The sequence below is a fragment of the Zootoca vivipara genome, chromosome 17, assembly GCF_963506605.1.
Source record: "Zootoca vivipara chromosome 17, rZooViv1.1, whole genome shotgun sequence".
NCBI classification, from domain to species: Eukaryota; Metazoa; Chordata; class Lepidosauria; order Squamata; family Lacertidae; genus Zootoca; species Zootoca vivipara.
In genome coordinates, this window is record NC_083292.1 from 26,670,154 (window position 1) to 26,687,627 (window position 17,474).

Here is a 17,474-nt window from a genome sequence, read left to right on the forward strand (position 1 = left end):
ACCGGTGAAAAGGCAATGCTGTCAATCCATGACAAAAATGCAGAAGAGTGTTGGAGCAAGGAATTCCCCTCTCCTCATGGGAAGTTATTCCAATGCCCTTGAGATTGTTTGGACCAGTATATTATCCCAATGTAAAAGTGCTTTGCTTCAGCTACATAATCTACCAGGAGATAACAAAACAGCACAGTAAGAATAAAGACGCAGAAGACTCACCTGCTCTTTGGCTGAAGGAGGCTCTGCAAGTACATGAAACTCACCAGTAGCCTCTTAATGTCTTTGCACCTGCGGGGGTGGAGGTGGAGTTGGAAGAGGGAAAGAGAGGAGGAAGGACACAATTATCCCAAGGAGGTGGTCAAGGAAATTTTGTCAGTGGTTTCAGATAAGGTCTTAGCGCCCAACAGCTCTAGCTCTACCCCCAAGACATTTTCACCCCTTGTAATATAATGCTTCTTAAGACTCTGAGCAAGTCCTATAGCTATGCAGCCAGCACCACAAAAGCAAAGGAAATTTCAGGCACAGGCAATATTAGTATGTGGCAGGCACATTCTTCAATTTGGAAGAGGAAGGAGGGGAATCCAAACCGCAGCAGCTTTGGCAAAGGACTTCACCCACCAAAGTGCACTGCAGCCTCAACGGAAGAGCAGTCAGGACAAACAAGAAGTGAGAGTCCTAATGCTGAATAAGCCTCAACTGCACAAAGCCACAGTTTTCCAGCTCTCATAACCCCTCAGTTACCACATTCTTAATGCTGAGAAAACCCATCGCTAAAATTTAGTAGTGCCGGACTTGGACCGGCCAAGGTGTTGCTTATAAACCTCAGCTCAGGCTGGCCTTGAACCAGACACTTCTCTCTCTGCATCACTTTCCCCATCCATGAAATAGGCAGTTGTGGTAAACAAGAGGGCAGCAACACACGTTTGCACACCCAAACAGCCTGCGCTGCCTCATCCACTTGCATTTCAATTCTCACATGCAGCACCACACAAATGGTGCATCCCTCCTTCCCTGCCCCCTTAAGGCTCAAATTGCAGGTGTTAACTTCAAATGACTATTGGGAAACCATCACGATCAAGCCAACCAATAAATTCCGGGGTGTGTGGGGTGTGGTACATGTGCTCATTGGCACGTCATCCCGCTGGGGTCAGTCACAGGTGCTTCTCTATGGAATTAGGTAATGTTCACAGAGGCTGGATAACACTCTACCTCTGGACATGTCTACCAGAACACTGGACAGATTTTGAGATTTGCTCACTGCAGGACTGAACCACATTATGTCCTTACCTCTTTTTGCTGGGTGACAGTTTCCTGGTTTCACATTTCTTCAGCTGGTGATACATTTTGGCTGCCTTATCGTACAGGCGTTTGAGATTCCCATAAGCACCTTCAAAGGACACTTCAGACTGGATACTAAACAGGCACAAAACCCCAAAAGCAGAAACGTTAAATTCTCAGAAAAACCCCAAACAAGCAGCGGGTTACACTTGACAAGGTCAAAAGAGCAGAATTTTGCCACCTGTAGATTTTATTGACATCAAGAGCACGTTTGCACTTCTTTGCTTGCTTCACTTAACTAGTTTTACACTCGTGAGACTTTGAGCAAAGCTCTGCAAGGCCTTGGCTGCATCCAGATATCATATTTTGTTAAGAATGACATTCCCCTCCTCCTGGCATCAAAGCTGAAGTTCAGAAACTTTCACTTCTGGTTTCAGTTAAACAGTTTAGCATTGCATTTGGTGCCTAAACTATGACTAATCATAACCATGGCTTGCTGGCACAAATCAGAGTTTGAAGCTGGTTTGTTTCAAACAAACCATAATTGATAATAGTTTGCAAAGTTCAGGCAACATGACTAGCTGCACTGAATTGAAAACAGAAGCTTCAAAATTCCTATCTGTGGCTGTGCCGGAAATGGGAGAAGGTGCAAGCCCTGTGAGGTCAGACTCCTTCCTTTCACAATAAACCCACTCCCCTGTAATCTCATTCAGTGTCCCTTCTGGTTTCAGTCACTTCGTCAAGCATCACCCACACCCCCAAGCATGCAGGCTGTTTCACACTATTCCAGAGCAAGAACCCCATGTTTGCCACTGAGCAAACCTTAGCTAATCCTCTCTCATTAATGTGCCTGTTCATTTGACAAAATTACCAACACCTCTCTCACACACACAGCTTTTGGGTATGCAGCTAAAATGTAACATGTGAGAGGCAGAGTTTTAAGTCACAGAGCTCCACATACCCATCAAGTTGGATAACTTTCCCACCCTGTCTAGCATAGAGTCACCCTCCTCCACTGAGTTCTGAAAGAAAAGCGTGGGATTCACTTTACTTTGTATAAAGTCAGAAACAGGACTCTCTCAGACTGCACAAATTAAGAGAGCAAGTGTGATATAGTGGTTAGAGAGTGTCAGACTAGGACCGGAGAGACGAGGGTTCGAATCCCCACTCAGCCATGAAGCTCACTGGGTGACCTCGGACCAGTCACTCACTCTCAACCTAACCTACCTCATAGCATTGTGAGGATAAATTGGGGGGTGGGGTGGGAGGAGAACTATGTACACCACCTTGGGCTGATTGAAAGAAATGTGGGATATAAATGTAATAAATAAATAAACGATAGACTGCCTTGCCTCTCCACTGACGCTCCTATGCATGCCACAGGGTTCAGAGTGTGAATGAGGTCTTCCCACCTTTTCAGGAAGGTGGTAAGAAACAGCTTGAGAGGGGAAGAGGAAAAGCCACCAGAAACTCCTATAATTTTGCTTTTAAAAGGTCTAGGAGGGAAGGGACATTACGCTTCAGAGCAAGCCTCCAACCTCCAACATTTGTGGGGTAGAAAGACTCGATCAACAAGCACATTTCCAAAACAAAAAACGAACCCCATTTGTACAATATTGGAACCAACTTAGATATGGAGAGGTGACAGCACTAGACATACTAGCAACGATGGAATCTTCTGAGTTGGCAGGCCTCTTTGGGGAGACTTACTCATCTCTCACTTGAAGTTTGCAATATATTTTAAAAACAATGAAAGCAGAAATTCTGTGGAAGTTGGTGCCTAAAACCGACTTGCAAGCTACACAGCACCCCGCTCACTAGTTCCTGGAATTTATTTATTTTTAGCTGCTTTTCATGGACCGACAGCCCAAGGGCACAGGCTGCACGTGCGCCTGTAACAGAGCAACCAGCATCCAGGCAGTCAGGTTAGGCAGCTAGGGGAACCACATTCCAGCTATTCACAGAGCAAGAAAGTCAACAGGCGACACACTGCACAGTGAAAAGGCCTCTCTGCCCCAAAGCAGCTACAGGTGGACTCGCTCTCCTTGGGAGGCACACTCACCAGCGCAGGTAGCAGTAGGTGGCTTCCACGTTGTAGTAGTTGCTCCCCGCCAGTGTCCCCAGCTGGTTAAAAGGCATACCTGTCCCAAAAAGGCAGAAGAAAGTCAGCTCCACATGTATTTGCCCAAATCTCCCAACAACAACAACAAACCCTGGAGTCTAGAATCCCACCTACGATCTGCAGCTGTACCTGACCAAGTCATATTCAGAACAGTCCCAGTGAAATCAGAGGGCACAATCAGCTTAACCCACTGATTTCAATGGGTCTACTCATACACTCGTGGGGGGGATTATTGTTTTGTTTGCTACTGTGGTATGCAATTTTCTGTTTTTATATTGTAAACTGCCCTGTGATCCTCAGATGAAGAGTGGCACAGAAATTTCATACATACATACAAACAAGCCATGGCTTTCTTGCAAGTACAAGGGGCTGCTCTTCCTTACTTTGCAGGAACCAAGAGGTAAGAGACTGCAGAAGGAATTGCATTAGAGCCCATAAAGGATCAGAGATGGGCTCCTTCCAGACAGGCATATCCAGTCATTTCCACCATTTGAGCAGCTGGAAGGCAGAACTTAAGAGGAACCCAGAAGGGACAGGGAGTGGGAGCTTGAATCCCTCAGCCCCCTGCCCTTTATGGCCAGGCTGTGTCTAAAGCCCTGGAAGCAGCCAAAACAGCTTTCAAAACATCTGTGCAGCCTGGTCCTACAGCTGTCATCAAGATTTTACAGGCCAGATCCACACAGGCTGAGCTTCCACAGACCCAAGAACATCGTTTGAACTGTGCAACTGTTTTTTATTGGACACAGGAAGCTGCTTTGTGGAAATCATTCTTCAAAAAGCGAGGGACACATTTTTAAATACATAAAAATTGGCTGATGTACTGGCAGCGTTGGCTCTGCCAATTAAGCAACTCCTTGCTGTGCTGGCTGAGAGACAAAGGCAAGGGGTTCTCCACCGCCTTCCTGTCCAGAGTTACAAGAAAGAGAAAATAGCTGCAACAGTGGGAAAGGTTACTGCCAACTCCACCACAGGCCTCTGAATCTAGGGAGAGAAGTCATGGAGGCACATAGTGATACTGTCATTCTCCCACATCCATGGTTGACGGGCAGGGTGGGCCCAAGATGCTTTCACAAAACATGTGGGGAAAGTCCTGGAGCTGTTGAGTACTGGGGATTTCTCTGAGTGGACACCACACAGGAAGGACAGTGTGCAAGTACATGATACACCCACATTGCTTTCAGCTTGGGAGATTACCATCACAGGCCTGATTTAGCTTAGATCTGTCAGAGAATCCCTTGCTTCATTGCCTCCAACAAGAGCCAAGAGCAGCCTGAGGCAGGGCAGTAGTTTACAAATACTAACCATCTTCATTGTGAGCAGGCTGGCAAACATTCCAATGGGCTAGTAACTTGAAGACAAAATTGCCTGGTAGACAAATCTGGGGGAAGGATCATAAGACATGGACTAAACACTTACCAATTTGTGGTGCAACAGAAAGGGCTTGATAGTAAAATCTCTCGGCCAGCAATTCTGTGTCCACACCTGCTAATTCATTCTGATACCGAGCTGATGAGGAAGAAGCACACACAAGAGACTTATGGATTGCAGTAAGAAAAGGTGTAGAATTGCAGGACAATGCTACAAAACCATCTGGGAGGCCTTACGGGCAAGTTTATTCAATAAATGGAACAAATTTACATACTGTATCTGGGCAGTTGGAAAGTTTAAATAACTTTTCACAATCCTCGTGAGGTTACCAAAGTCCAATGCAATATCTAAAAATACAACATGAATGCCTCCAACTCTGCTAGGATAACCCTAGTTCCCAAACCCCAAAACTTGGGGGGGGGGAGATCCTGGAAGAGTCTTAAGCTCAGGTTAAGGAAAAACCCCAAGAGGAGGAAGCCCAACAAGCATGGAATATCATTAACACACCCTTGCCATCTACACAGAGTTCACATAGGGAATTATTAAAGGGGCTTTTGATGAGACAGTCTGAAGCCATTTAGGGCTTTGCTAGTCGGTAATGAATGGAGTCTACTTCCCCTTTGAAATGCAAGAAAACTGTGGATTCACTGGGCCAGAGCAGCACCCCAATCTCTACTAGTACATCCCTCCACTGTTAGCACTCACCTAAATCCCCCAGGTAAACCAGACACCGGTGGCAGGCCATCTGTGCCCATTCCATCTCCTTCTCCGATGCAGATACAGGCTTCTTGCAGCCTATGGAAGACACAAGGAATATGGTAACCTGGGATGAGCACGGCTCAAGAACAAGGCAGCTGGGACTCTAAGCTGATTGTGGAGAGTCTGCCCACACCAGAACAGGTTGGCAAAGGCTGGAGAACATGCAATACAAAAGGTTCCCTTAATTTCTGTACTGGAGTACTGTAAGAAATGTTTGGAACAAAAATGACATCCAATCCACGCATACTCTGGACATATATTAAGCCCCACAACTATGGATTTTAGTTCTGCCCCCACCACAATAGCAACCCAGGTAAGATTTCAAAGTGCAATTAATGTGTCAAAAGCTACGCAATCTTAAATGTGGATTAGAAGGCATTCTGAGGGCTTAAGTTCTGCAGCAGTATTAATGGGATTCTCACAGCGATGGTTGCCAAGGACACGAGTCTCAGTGCATCATTCTGGAAGGCAGTCATCAAAGAAGTGATGGACTCCCACCAGTCAAGAACTGAGCATGTCCAAGTGAACAAAAAAGACGTTTCTAGCCATCTCACAGGGGTCAAAGGACTCATCTGGCTATCAGACCCCATCCCCCCCAAAAAAACGTCTCTGCAAAACCAGATCCTTCACAAACTATCTGGAAAATTCTATGTTATGTGATTTACTGAGAACTCAGCAGCTTATAATGCAATCAAGATTAATTATACCAAGAGCAAAGTTGTAAAAACCAACCCAGATGCAATTTTGTAAAACCCTATTTAACAGATGGATAAGACCCATATGTGTTTAATCAAAAGAAGTGAATTATGTAAGCCCTATTAGAAATGCAAAACTCACAACAAAATCTGCACAAAACAACACCTTACCTCATATTTTTCACATTTCTAGATTTAACCATAACACTGATAACACCTTAAAATAAAATATCTGTACCTGGACACTTTTCAGTATGCACTCCTTTTTTCAAGGAGTCGGTCATCTGACTGCCAATCATCTACAGACATACCTCAACTTACATATGCTTCAGGTTGTGTATGACACTGGATACGTACGCGCCGAACCCGGAAGTAATGAAACGGGTTACTTCCGAGTTCGGCGATTCGCGCATGCGCAGACGCGACAAATGAAGTCATGCGCGTGCGCAGAAGCACCGAATTGTGCGGGGAGCATGCACAGATTCAGCGCTTCAGGGTAAGTACTACTCTGGATGCGTACGGGGCTCCAGAACGGATCATGTTCGTAGCCAGAGGTACCACTGTACAAATTTCTGAATTCCGATTGTCTTGCCCAAATGTGTGTTAAAATGCTGCAGCAGCCCAGTAAAGTAAGACCATCTTAAGTGCTCCTGAGAAATACCAAGATGGCCAGGATAATCAAACCACCTTGGACATGGGGAGGGGCAAAGATCAGCAGAACACATGCTTGGCATGCAGAAGGTCCTAAGTTCAATGGCTGCCCCCTTCCCCAGCTTTCCTATGACTACGACACATGTGTATGTTACAGAGTGGAGGCCATTCCAGAGGTGCTTCCTGCCACACTAAAAGGTAGACACTGGACAAAGCCTCCGCCCTCGTTCTTAAAAGCTGAGCACTCTCGTAGTTTCTGTAAGGTTTGTGCAAAGTTTGCAGTAGGAGGGACATCTCAGATACTGGGCTTTTCCGTTACATAAGTAAATGTGTAAGTGCAGATGATTTGAGTAACCACTGCATTGAATAAAATGCTCTTATAATAGAGAGCCTGTGTGGAGTAGTGGTTAGAGTGCTGGACTAAGACCTGGAAGAGCAGGGCTTGAATCCCTAGTTGGCCATCAAGCTCATTGCCATCATTCAAACAGATTGTGTGCCTGCTCAGACTGCAGCCGAGGTACTTCAAGGTTCCCCACAACCACCCCCACTTGCTCTTCTCAGAGCTCTTTATTTTCAAACTGGAATTGGACTGCACACTCCTTCAAACAGAGGATTGCAGCCCCCCCCCCGGTAAAGTAGGACACTTGGCCATCCTAGGAGCCATACGGCTCAGGTGGTTGCAACCACCCCCACTCTGGCGAGATGTAGTGTATGCCCATTTAAATTATAGCGTTGGCTTTTAAATTTGCCTCCATTACCAGGGTTCAATTCCCCACTAAGCCATGATGCTCACCAGATGACCTTAGGCCAGTCCCTGCCTCTTGGCCTAACCCACCTCACAGGGTTGTGGTGGGTATTCAATGAGATGGGAGAAAAACCACAGGTGTCACCTTGGGATGAAAGGTAGGGGTAAAAATGCAATAAATGAATGGTAAATAAAACGTATGTCAGCATCTGGATACTGACCTATCAGAGGATCCGTAACATGTGTCCAGTCAATACAGCCCTGCAGCTCTAACTGATAATGAGACTGGATATAGAGAAGAAGGTGTTGGTAAAAACCGATGCCAGCAATAAGGTGAGTCCGGTAGGCACACTCTAGGGTGCTGCGACTATGAATGTGCTGTAGGGTGGGGAGGGGGAAATAAAGTTAGAACACATCCCCAGTTGCTTCACCACCACCTTCACCCCCCTCCCTGTTCTCAAAAGGTAGACAAAGCCATAGCTAAGTTCAGCAGAAAACTCTTTCTTTTTTCTGGCCACTCTATGCCACCCCTCTTCTGTAGAACTTGCAATGTGTAGGCTGCCACTGGCATTTTGCTACTTGTCGTCTCCCCACCACAGCTGAGCTGTGCCAGCCTGAAGGCTACATTGCTGGTGAAAAGTCAGTTTACGGCTTTTACACTTTGGAAAGCGAGTACAACTCCGCTATTCTCCAATGGTGGGCTTGTGAAAAGCTGCACCCGCCCTTAAGTCAACGGAAGGGGATTTGGGGCAGTCGCTGCTGTTGTTCTCTCCCCTCAGCTGATAATAAGGAGCAATCACCAACTCAAAAGTTAGACTTCCTCTGCATGCTGCAGACAAAAGGAGTTTTGCATGTAAGTACACCATCCATTGCCTCCTTAATTAGGCTTCCATGACTGTAGCCATTTCTAAGCACTATTCCAGGGGTCAGCAAACTTTTTCAGCAGGGGGCGGGTCCACTGTCCCTCAGACCTTGTAGGGGGCCGGACTATATTTTGAAAAAATGAATAAATAAACAAATTCCTATGCCCCACAAATAACCCAAAGATGCATTTTAAATAAAAGAACACATTCTACTCATGTAAAAACATGCTGATTCCTGGACCGTCCGTCCGCAGGCCGGATTTAGAAGGCGAGTACAAACATTTAATTGTTTACTTATTAATGGCAGCAGGAATATTGGTAGCTAGAAACTGGAAAGAAGCAAAGGGTTCAAATCCGTGTTTCTCAAAATGGGTGACACTGCCCCCAGGGTGGATTACCTAGGGGGAGCACTAAGATGCAAGGGGGCAGCATGGGGGCTCTGGAAGTGTAAATGACTATCAGTCTTTGAAAAGTGGTATCACTGAATGAAGTTCATCCATTTTGGTGAATTAATTAAGCTACATAGTTTTAACTGGATTTTGAATGAATGCATTTAATCATTGCGGTTTTGAATATTATTGTGTTATTATCTTCCTGAATGGGTTGTGCAAACTGCTACTCTGAATGCTTTTTATATGATAGGGGGCATTGGGGGTGAGTTTATGGAATCAAGAGGGGGGGCAAAAAGGTTTCAGAACCAGTGGTTTAAATGCAAGAACCAAGAGAGAAATTTGGGACATAACACTTTCTGAGAAATTAATGCCAAAACATCATGTGGTCAGAAAGCAAACAAAACACCCACCAACTTTTATGATGGGACTGGTGGCCAGTACACAAAGAAAGACAACAGGACAAGCTCCACCTGCCATATTACGCAGTATACAGTTGTGTTAACATTTTTCTTCATACTGATATTAGCAACTTTCAGTCTCTCTCCACTTCAGGTCTTGTAGGAACTTTGCTATTACTGTTTACATCTGCACTATGCTTCCAGGCTGGGGAAAGCAGGGGTACATTATTATTTTTTATTTTCAATTCTAAAATGCTTTTTTTCTAAAAGGTTCAGAGCCAGCTTGCCTTTTTGTTTGTTTTAATGAGCTGAATGACTTCATAGTAAACTTTCCTCCACAGCAGCTCTTCTGCTTTCCTCCCATAATCCACTGGGTGCAAGAACATCAGCTTCACACATAGTTCACGTAACCTAAGACAGGAAATTGGAGAGTGGGCAAAAAAGAGAGGGGGGTTAGCCTTCAACTTAGCTAAAACAGCCACTTAAGCTATGATCCCTTCCCAGCAGAACAAAAAGATGTGAAGTCTGAAGCCACCCATCTTCCACTGCATCCTGCAATCTGGGTCAATGGCACAATACAACTTACGGTAACAAAATACAACTTAACACAAAATGTCAGGTCAGGGCAGCCAGAGGCCAGATGAACCCTTTACTTTTTACAACACCTGGCATACCATATGAGACATGGCAATCATTCGAGACAACCTCCCCAACCCATAGAAACATCTGGAGAGACGTACTGGACTAGAAACTTTAATATGCAGTATAAACTTGTTTTAAGTTCCAACTTTAAGCTTCTCTTATGGCATTTCCCCCGAGAAATGACAAACTAACTAGTATTGCTGTAGTTTATTCTATTTTAAATCATGTTTTTTGTAAGTGAAAAAGCAATAAATTACTTTTTATATTTAAAACCCCACATAGCTGAGGCAACTAAATACCCAAGGAAAAAGCAGGACAAGGTGGCAGTCAGTCTAGCTTCCAGACTGCCTGGTCACTGTCTCCAGGCAAGATAGCTTTTTAAAACTGGAAGAGCTGGAGCACAGTCTGCTTGGAAGCTTCTTCTGTGCAAGTTCCGCTGAACTCCCAAATGCACAAGCCCCTTGTACATACACACCCCACCATTTTTTTTCAGACTACTGCTATGTCACATAATTAACAAAGGTATGTGCAGGTGAATAGGCTAGGTAAACTTTATTATGGGGTAAATTTTCTGCAAGGGTGTTCCCAAACAACATTATGTGTAAAGCAACAGCTCTGACCACAAGTTTGAAATCTGCTGCAGAACGAAGCAATATCCTGCATTGAATAATCCACTGGCCCGATAAAAGGCAGGCTTATATATCATATCATTAATATTAAGCTTCTGCAAGTATTTTTTTTATTCTGTTTATATCCGGTCTCTTGCATGAAACTGAAGGCAGTGTGCACAAGTCCCTGCACAGCATCCCTCCCATACCTGCTTAGTTCCAGCAAGGGTAGATCTTGTGCCTTCAAGAACAGGCCCCTAAGTGAACTACAAAACTTTTTAAAAAAGAGAGAGAGAGACTCAGCTTGCTTGCTTACTTGTTTCTTAGGCTGATGTTCTCTGGTTTAAAAACTTCTTGATAAGCTGCCTTGTTTCCAAGAATGAGATCCAGTCTATGCACGGCTTCTACCACAGCTCTACAAGAGACACAAAAGAACATCAAGTATTAACATAAGGAAGACACAGCTTTGAGAGCTGCATGGAAATTCTGTATTGCCGTGGTCTTCCTCCTTTCCTTGGTTTCTTAAAGCTTGTTCACCCAATCAAGATACATTGGTGGCAAAATAATACTGTACTGTGATAAAATAAAAGCGTATTTAAAACATTTTAAAGCATCTGAAAACATTTAAACACACTAAAACAAGTTTAAAAACAGATGTAACCAAATCATGTCTGGACAAGCTTGTTGAAAGAGAAACATTTTCAACAGGTGCCTAGAATAGTATTGTGAGGGTGCCCGCTTAATGTCAATTGGCAGGGAGTTCCAGAGCACCAGTGCAGCCACACAAAAGGAACAACTCCTCACAAATGCAAAATGAACAGCATGTGGCACTTGCAAAAGTGCAAGATCTGCAGATAAAATTCTGGGGTGCAATAGCCACAGCACCTGACTAGTTACCTTGGATCACTGTGTTTACCTTTACTGCAAAGTTAAGCTAAGAGGCAAGCCTCCAGTTTTAAGCACTGCGCAACCAGTTCAGATGCTTGCTCCTTTCTCCAAGCATTCCTCAGAATACAGCTGCATGGAGGAAGTCAGGCCTGATTTAGCAGGTCACTTGCTACTTCCAAGCTGTCAATCCACACTAGCAGCAGCTGAAAATGTATCTGGCAAGGGGCTCTAGTCCACAAATGCTTGTGGCATAATAAATAACCTAAGTCTGTCACGATGTAACCAAACTGTTTTCATACAAGAATCTAACAGAGCCACCCTTTCAAATAGTCTATACCTGTTAGGAAGAAAGAACAGCGACATTTGACAGGCTAGTCTCCACTGATGGAGAAGTCCATAGCTCCAACTGCCGGTGGCTGAATCCTGACTAGAGAGTACACTCTAGTTGTTCCCTCCTTTGCTCCCACAGAATGTTAGCTTACCTCTCCATACTTCCAGATGAAGATATTGGAAGCAAACCTCTTGATGTGTATGTTCTTAGGACCAACTTTATTTTTATAGTTGCAAGCTGTTGGGTTTTAATGTTATAACCCACCCTGGAACCTTAGGTTGAAGGGCAGGCAATAAACACACACACATTCTGGGTATGTTTGTGTGTGCAAAGGGTAGCCTACACACACAACCTATTCCCATAAAGCAGCAACTCCCAAGCAGCTGCTACCCTCAAGTTCTGAACTTGCTGCCACTGCTCTGGGAGGAAAGTCCCACTCCAAGATTTAAAAGCTTGTACAGGTGCCAAATACCATGTGGTTCTAAGGCTGTAATGGTGAGAAGCCTTCCAGGGGCCACATGCCAGTACTGGGTGGTGCAGCCTGGGCCAAAAATGGGCATGGACGCAGGTAAAATGTCCACATTAATAGATACACAGTACACATCCTTAAAAAATGAAGGTCATTCTGCAAGCAAGATTCTGCACAGGGAAAATTTGAGCTTGGGGACTGCACAATAGAAACAAAACACAGGCAAAACACGTACTATACAGCACAACTTTGTGCAGGGTAACTTGAAGCAGTAAAGTTAGCTGGAGAAACCTGCAAGGAATACGTGAAGACTATTTGCGGCAGTAATTAGCTACCTGGTGCTCAGCACCAGGCTTCAACCACACCCTTTCCCTTTACTCTCTAAGGCAGCAAACCTAAAGGCTTCACAGTTAAGAAGTACTGACCTTCCAACTACTTGATATTTTCAATATAACTGAAAGCAGTGCCACTTTGGGGTATTAAGAGGTTGGCGCTGGACCTTGCTGACGCATTTTGATACCTACTGCTGGGTTTGCTCATTGGCAAAAATCAAGTATAATGCCTCAGTCTTAATAGACAAAATGCTTGTCATTGGCTTGTGTTCATGAAGCATGGTATGCAATGGTATGCATTGACAATGACAATGCATACCATGCTCCATGAACACAAGCCAATGACAAGCATTCTGACTGTAGGGAAGCAGGCAGGGAAAGCTGTTTGCATCTCAAGCCTCAGCTGTACTTGGCCAAGGATTCAAACTCAACCAAAGGCTCACCAAGTGACCTTAGAAAAACCACTTGCATCATTAGTTTTCTTCCTTCACTCCACACTGCCCTCCACAAAAAGACAGCTATGTGACAGGGAAATGCCTAAACCATAGAGAGCTAACCTTGAAAAAGGCTGGCTTACCCTCCAAGGGTCATGTGCCACACTCTCATGAACATTTTCACAAACTATTCACACCTGCAGGCACACAGCACACACATCCTTGTCCTAGTACCTGGTGACAAGGTTGAAACCTCTAATTTCATCCCATCACTGCAACGGAGCTTCAGATCGCCCCATCACCATGCTAGGCTGTATGAAGAGCTTTAAATATTTCCTCCCAATCCAGCACTATTATGGGGAGGGAAATGAGTACTGGTGAGCCTAATCTGCTTCATGGGTTAACCACCCTATCTTAAACCAGATGTGGAAAACCTTTGGCCCTCCAGACATTGATGAACTCAAAACTCTCAGCATTCCCAGTCCTTGGCCTAGGGCTGATGGAAGTTGTAGTTCAGCAACATCTGGAGGGTCGAAATCCAGGTTGCTGTCTAAGAAAATGTCAGGAAGGAGACAGGTGAATGTGGAGCCACAGGGAAAGCAGATGAGGTGGGGACAGAAAGGAACAGAATTATTTACTCAGAAGTGATATGCCATGAAGCAGCGGGACAGGGCAACAAAGTGCATCCAGCATTCAACTTGCATGCAGTGGCCTGGGAATAGCCACTGAGAGTTGCCATAATCCATCTATGAAGTATCCTGCCTCCATATAATGTTCTGAAAATTATGATAGAGGGAAATAGGAGGATGCAGCAGACAGGGCTTTGTTAAGTGCCACAGAAGAGAACCACTTAAGAGTGTCTTAAGAGTGCCTGCCTTTACCGCCCTGCGAAAAAAAGGTTGAGATGGAGAAACTGTCAACTTCTTTACACCCTTGACTCTGGGTTTCCTGCCCCATCGTACTCTGCTTAAGTGAGAATGGAAGAAGAAACTGGCTGATAGGGTCAGGGTGGATTAAAAAAAAGGGCAGGACTGGATCTTTAAAAAAACAGAGCGAGGTGAAATAAAATAATTGCAAATGCCTCCTATCGCCCGGTGGAGGAAAAAAAAGAACAATGGATCCATAAATTTGCAAGAGTTTGCCAAATTTAAGGAAAGCTTCCTCCTTGCCAAGCTCCATTAGGGAAAGAAAGAGAGAAAGCTATCTTGGGATCGTAGCAGAAATGGGTGGCTGGGAGAGACCCAGGTACAAATCTCTGCTGCCATTGGGTGACCTTGGTCCAGCCTCTCTCTCACAGCATACCCCTTCACAAGTGAGGATAAGATGGGGATGAAAGGATTTGGGCCCATTTTCAGCTCAAGCTTCCTCACAGGGTTGCTCAGAAGATGGGGAGGGGACCTTGAGTCATTCAGTCACCCTGTTCCACCTCGGTACCATTCAGTCACCCTCTTTCATCCTTACTTAAGGATTGTTGAGAAGAAAAACTGGGAAGTGGGGGGGGGAAGCACCTTATGCCACTCAGTTGTCCTCTTCTGACCTCATGGGGAATAAATAGAATAAAGGGTGTGTGAGAGGTTAGAAAAAACCTTGAGCTATACAAAATAAGTTTAAACTATTTTAAATTTCTGAATTTGAAATTGCTGTAATCGGCCGCAGGACCTCCTGGTGCACAATAAGTTTAGTAATAAGAATCATAACAATGACAACAACTTTCACCTAGCCTCCTGTTCAGGGCTGCTGCAGTGCACATTCATCTCTCGGACTTCCAGTAGATATATTATAGTAAGGTTACCAGATTTTTTTCAATGAATCCGGGGACTTTTCTACTTCAGTAGGAATGATGGGGTTTTGTCATGGGACTGATTTGTAAATCCGGGGACTGTCCCTGGGAAACAGGGATGTCTGATAACCTTATATTATAGCAATATTCTGCCTTATATACATTAAGATTAAACTGACCAGGTGCCTATTCAAAAGAGGCAAAGAGGATGAAGACAAGAGGATTAAAGGTGGGGTGAGAAGGCACCTTGGCCTCTACAGCTCCCCTCACCTATACAATCCCTCTCAGGGTCATTGAAAACACAAAATGGGCTGGCCAATTGTGCTCTTTCATAGGGTTGCAAAGGAAAATGCAAAGGAAGATAAAAGATAAGGGGTGGGTGGATGAGAAAGATATTTGGGTTTAAAGAGGTGTAACCTGCTCTGGGCCCTTAGGTGGGGAATTGATCCTCACCCCCCTTATCCTCTCAGAAACCCAAAAGGGGGAGGACTAGAGGATGAAGAGCGGGATGTGAGAAAGATCCCCATTATTGGGCGTTAATTGTTGTAACCCACCTTGTGTCCGTAGGGTCGGTGAGAACATAAAACAGGGGAGGGAAAGGGGGCACCTTAGGCCACTCAGTTGCGCCCTTTCAACCTCACAAGAGGATAAAGTGTAGGGGGGGGGGGGCGTGAGAGAGAGAGAGAGAGAGAGAGAGAGAGAGAGAGAGAGAGAGAGAGAGAGAGAGAGAGAGAGAGAGAAAGGACCTTGGGTACCAGTATTGCGTTTTAATTCTTGTAACCCGCCCCGAGACCGGACAAATCACCACCACCCTCGCCTAAACCCCTCCCGCCCCGGGACTGAGTGTGGGGCGAGTTAGAAATATGAGGGGACTGGGGGGGAGGGGAACCATGCCCGCCACCGTGACCTCCGTAGACACACAGATATAGTTGGATAGATACGACATTAACATTTGACCAGGTATCTATATACCCAGTGGGAGGGAGCGGGGAAGAGGCCTCCGAGGGAGATAAACCGGGGATTTGGGGGGGGGGATCCTCCCAGCCCTTCTCCCTCACCGGTAGAGCCTCTTGGTGTGGAGAGCTTTGGCCTCAGGTTCCCCGCCGCCGCCGCCTCCGCTGCCTTGGCTCATGGCGCCCAGCCGGGCCTGCCCCGCGTGTGGCCGGCGGCTTCCGAAGGGCTCCCTCAGCAGCTCCACCTGCCGCCGCTGCTCCAGGCCCAGCCTTCCCCGCGGCGCCGCTCCAGCTGCTGCTCGTCCCGCCGCCCCTGCCTCAGCCTCAGGGGCCGCCGCCGCTGCTCCTCCTCCGCCACCTGCCTTTGGAGACTCCCCCGCTGCTGCCGATCCTGCTGCTGCTGCTGCCGCCGGCGGCCACCTCGCCCGGCAGCCATCGCGCTCCGGCTCCTCCCCCGCCCCGCCGTGCGCGCTTCCTCCCTTCCTTCCCACCCTCCCTCCTTCTTCCTCCCTTCTTGCTTCCGTCCGCGATCGGGATCCCGGGGGCTGTCGCGGCGGCGGAGGAGGCTGCCCACCTCAGCCAAGTCGCGCGAGAACTCGCCCCCCCCCGCGCCTCTCGTGAGATTGGACCTGGCGCGCGCGAGCGCCGCCCCACCCCGACCGCCAGGGCTGCATAGATACATACATATACATAGGTAGATCTAGAAAAGTAAAGAGGGAACATTCAGTGGCCTGGTGGCAAACGGAGAGGGTCTGCTTTGCTTTGCGCTTTGCTGGCTGGCTGGCTGTCTTTTACACCTTTCCCCCTCATTTTGATGTACAGCAGGGGTCAGCAAACTTTTTCAGCAGGGGGCCGGTCCACTGTCCCTCAGACCTTGTGGGGGGCCAGACTATATTTGGGGGGGGGAATGAATTCCTATGCCGCACAAATAACCCAGAGATGCATCTATATATATAAAAATGTAAAAATCGTGAAATCCGGGGTTCCACTTTTCTCTGTAACCGCTTGACCGATCGTCCTGAAATTTGGACACAACGATCCAGGCCACTTCTAGAGCGTTGTTGGGGGCAAAAATCCCTCAAATCACACACCTGCCCAGGTGCAGACCTGCTTTTCCACCAAGTCAAACAGCGCCCTCAAGTGGCGTAGTACCCTCCTCCACCCCCTCCCTTCCTGTGAAATCTAAGCCACACCCACAAACCGAATGACATCATCATCAACCAAGCAACTGAAATACACCAAGGTAGCCATTTTATCTAGGCCTTTGTTTTAGGCCCCTGACAGGCTGACAGGCTGACAGGCCTCCACTAGGCCCGGGGAGGGGGATAACCCACAGCAACACACTTGGGGGCACGCCAAGGGGTTTTACTTTACCATTTAGCAACACTACCCCCCCCAAAAAAACCCCACCAAAGAACCAACATTGCCAAGTGGAGGTCGGGGCCTGCCGGGGGGGGGGGTTGCCACAGGCCGCAGCACGGCCTTTGATTTATGTAGGCCCCTACACTGCAAGGGGTTTTTACTTTACAATTTAGCACCACTACCCCCAAAAAATCCACAAGACAAAAATAAATATGACTTATTTTATGGGTATGTCTTATTTTAGGAGAAACAACTGATTGTAAGCCTCTGTGTCTTTTTTTTTTAACCATTCACTTTCTCTCCCCAGTTTAAGTCCTCAGATATTTGCAGTGCACACCCCCACCCCATTTACAATTCCCTACCTTCCCCTTGCCACTTCCTGGTTTTTTTTATGGAACTGAACAACTCGG

General features: G+C 46.3%; 1 protein-coding gene across 1 annotated transcript in view; it reads right to left on the minus strand.

Annotated features, from left to right (window-relative positions):
- SMG5 (SMG5 nonsense mediated mRNA decay factor) overlaps positions 1-16,168 on the minus strand; it is a 33,064-nt gene extending 16,896 nt beyond the window's left edge. Inside the window, exons 1-9 of the mRNA XM_035097785.2 lie at positions 15,808-16,168; positions 10,832-10,930; positions 9,553-9,676; positions 7,834-7,990; positions 5,468-5,557; positions 4,811-4,900; positions 3,335-3,413; positions 1,282-1,407; positions 214-282 (exon numbers count right to left, since the gene is read on the minus strand). Of these exons, the coding sequence (XP_034953676.2) occupies positions 214-282; positions 1,282-1,407; positions 3,335-3,413; positions 4,811-4,900; positions 5,468-5,557; positions 7,834-7,990; positions 9,553-9,676; positions 10,832-10,930; positions 15,808-15,881 (908 nt within the window). The 5' untranslated portion in view covers positions 15,882-16,168. The remainder of the gene's footprint in view (positions 1-213; positions 283-1,281; positions 1,408-3,334; positions 3,414-4,810; positions 4,901-5,467; positions 5,558-7,833; positions 7,991-9,552; positions 9,677-10,831; positions 10,931-15,807) is intronic.
- Positions 16,169-17,474: the final 1,306 nt, after the last annotated feature.